Source organism: Dinoponera quadriceps, unplaced genomic scaffold (genome assembly GCF_001313825.1).
Source record: "Dinoponera quadriceps isolate SergipeBrazil2010 unplaced genomic scaffold, ASM131382v1 C3861713, whole genome shotgun sequence".
Classification (NCBI taxonomy): Eukaryota; Metazoa; Arthropoda; class Insecta; order Hymenoptera; family Formicidae; genus Dinoponera; species Dinoponera quadriceps.
The window spans coordinates 1-560 of record NW_014567655.1 but is presented as its reverse complement, the minus strand read 5'-3'; the positions used below and the strand labels follow the sequence as shown (position 1 = coordinate 560).

Below are 560 nucleotides of genomic sequence, written 5' to 3'. Positions count from 1 at the left end.
TGCTGGTAACTTTTTCTCGTTTCAATAGGATATGATAAAGCTTCAGACCGAATTCCACCATTACGTGAACATTAGCGTTCTTAGTGGTTTTCGCTGCAGCTTTAATACCCATCCTGCTTTTGGGTTCTGGCGGTATAATAAAACAATCCTGTTTCTGTCGGAATTCTAATACTTTTGCTTCCTCCTTCGCGAGCTTCTTACATTCCTTCTCACTCATAAGAGCCGGTATACTTTCCGAGATAATACCGTAGAGAAATATGAGCATCTTTTCCATCGGGATGTAAGTATTGTCAGCCAAACCTAGACTTATATTTCGCAGGCATTCCACAATTTTATGTATTGTTTTATGCGAGTGCGTTTTCACTAGCACCTCCTTCAACGGCAATATCAAATCCAACAAACAGGATTCCGTGATATATTCCGCTAATATGTGGAAGATATCGAAGCTCTTGATACTCTTTGCCTCGGACACATTTTTCACGACACCGATTATCTCCTTTTCCTCCGCAGTTAATCCAAACAAATCAATTTTGCACACCTAAACGCAAAAATAATTGGAT

The 560-nt window shown here is 39.6% G+C and overlaps 1 protein-coding gene across 1 annotated transcript; it reads right to left on the bottom strand.

Moving 5' to 3' along the window:
• Positions 1-4: 4 nt before the first annotated feature.
• Positions 5-538, bottom strand: LOC106751486 (small subunit processome component 20 homolog; the record flags this gene model as incomplete). The annotated part of the gene is made up of 1 exon (XM_014632384.1): positions 5-538. A coding segment is annotated over one exon (534 nt), but the record flags the coding sequence as incomplete, so codon positions are not given.
• Between the last annotated feature and the right edge of the window lie 22 nt (positions 539-560).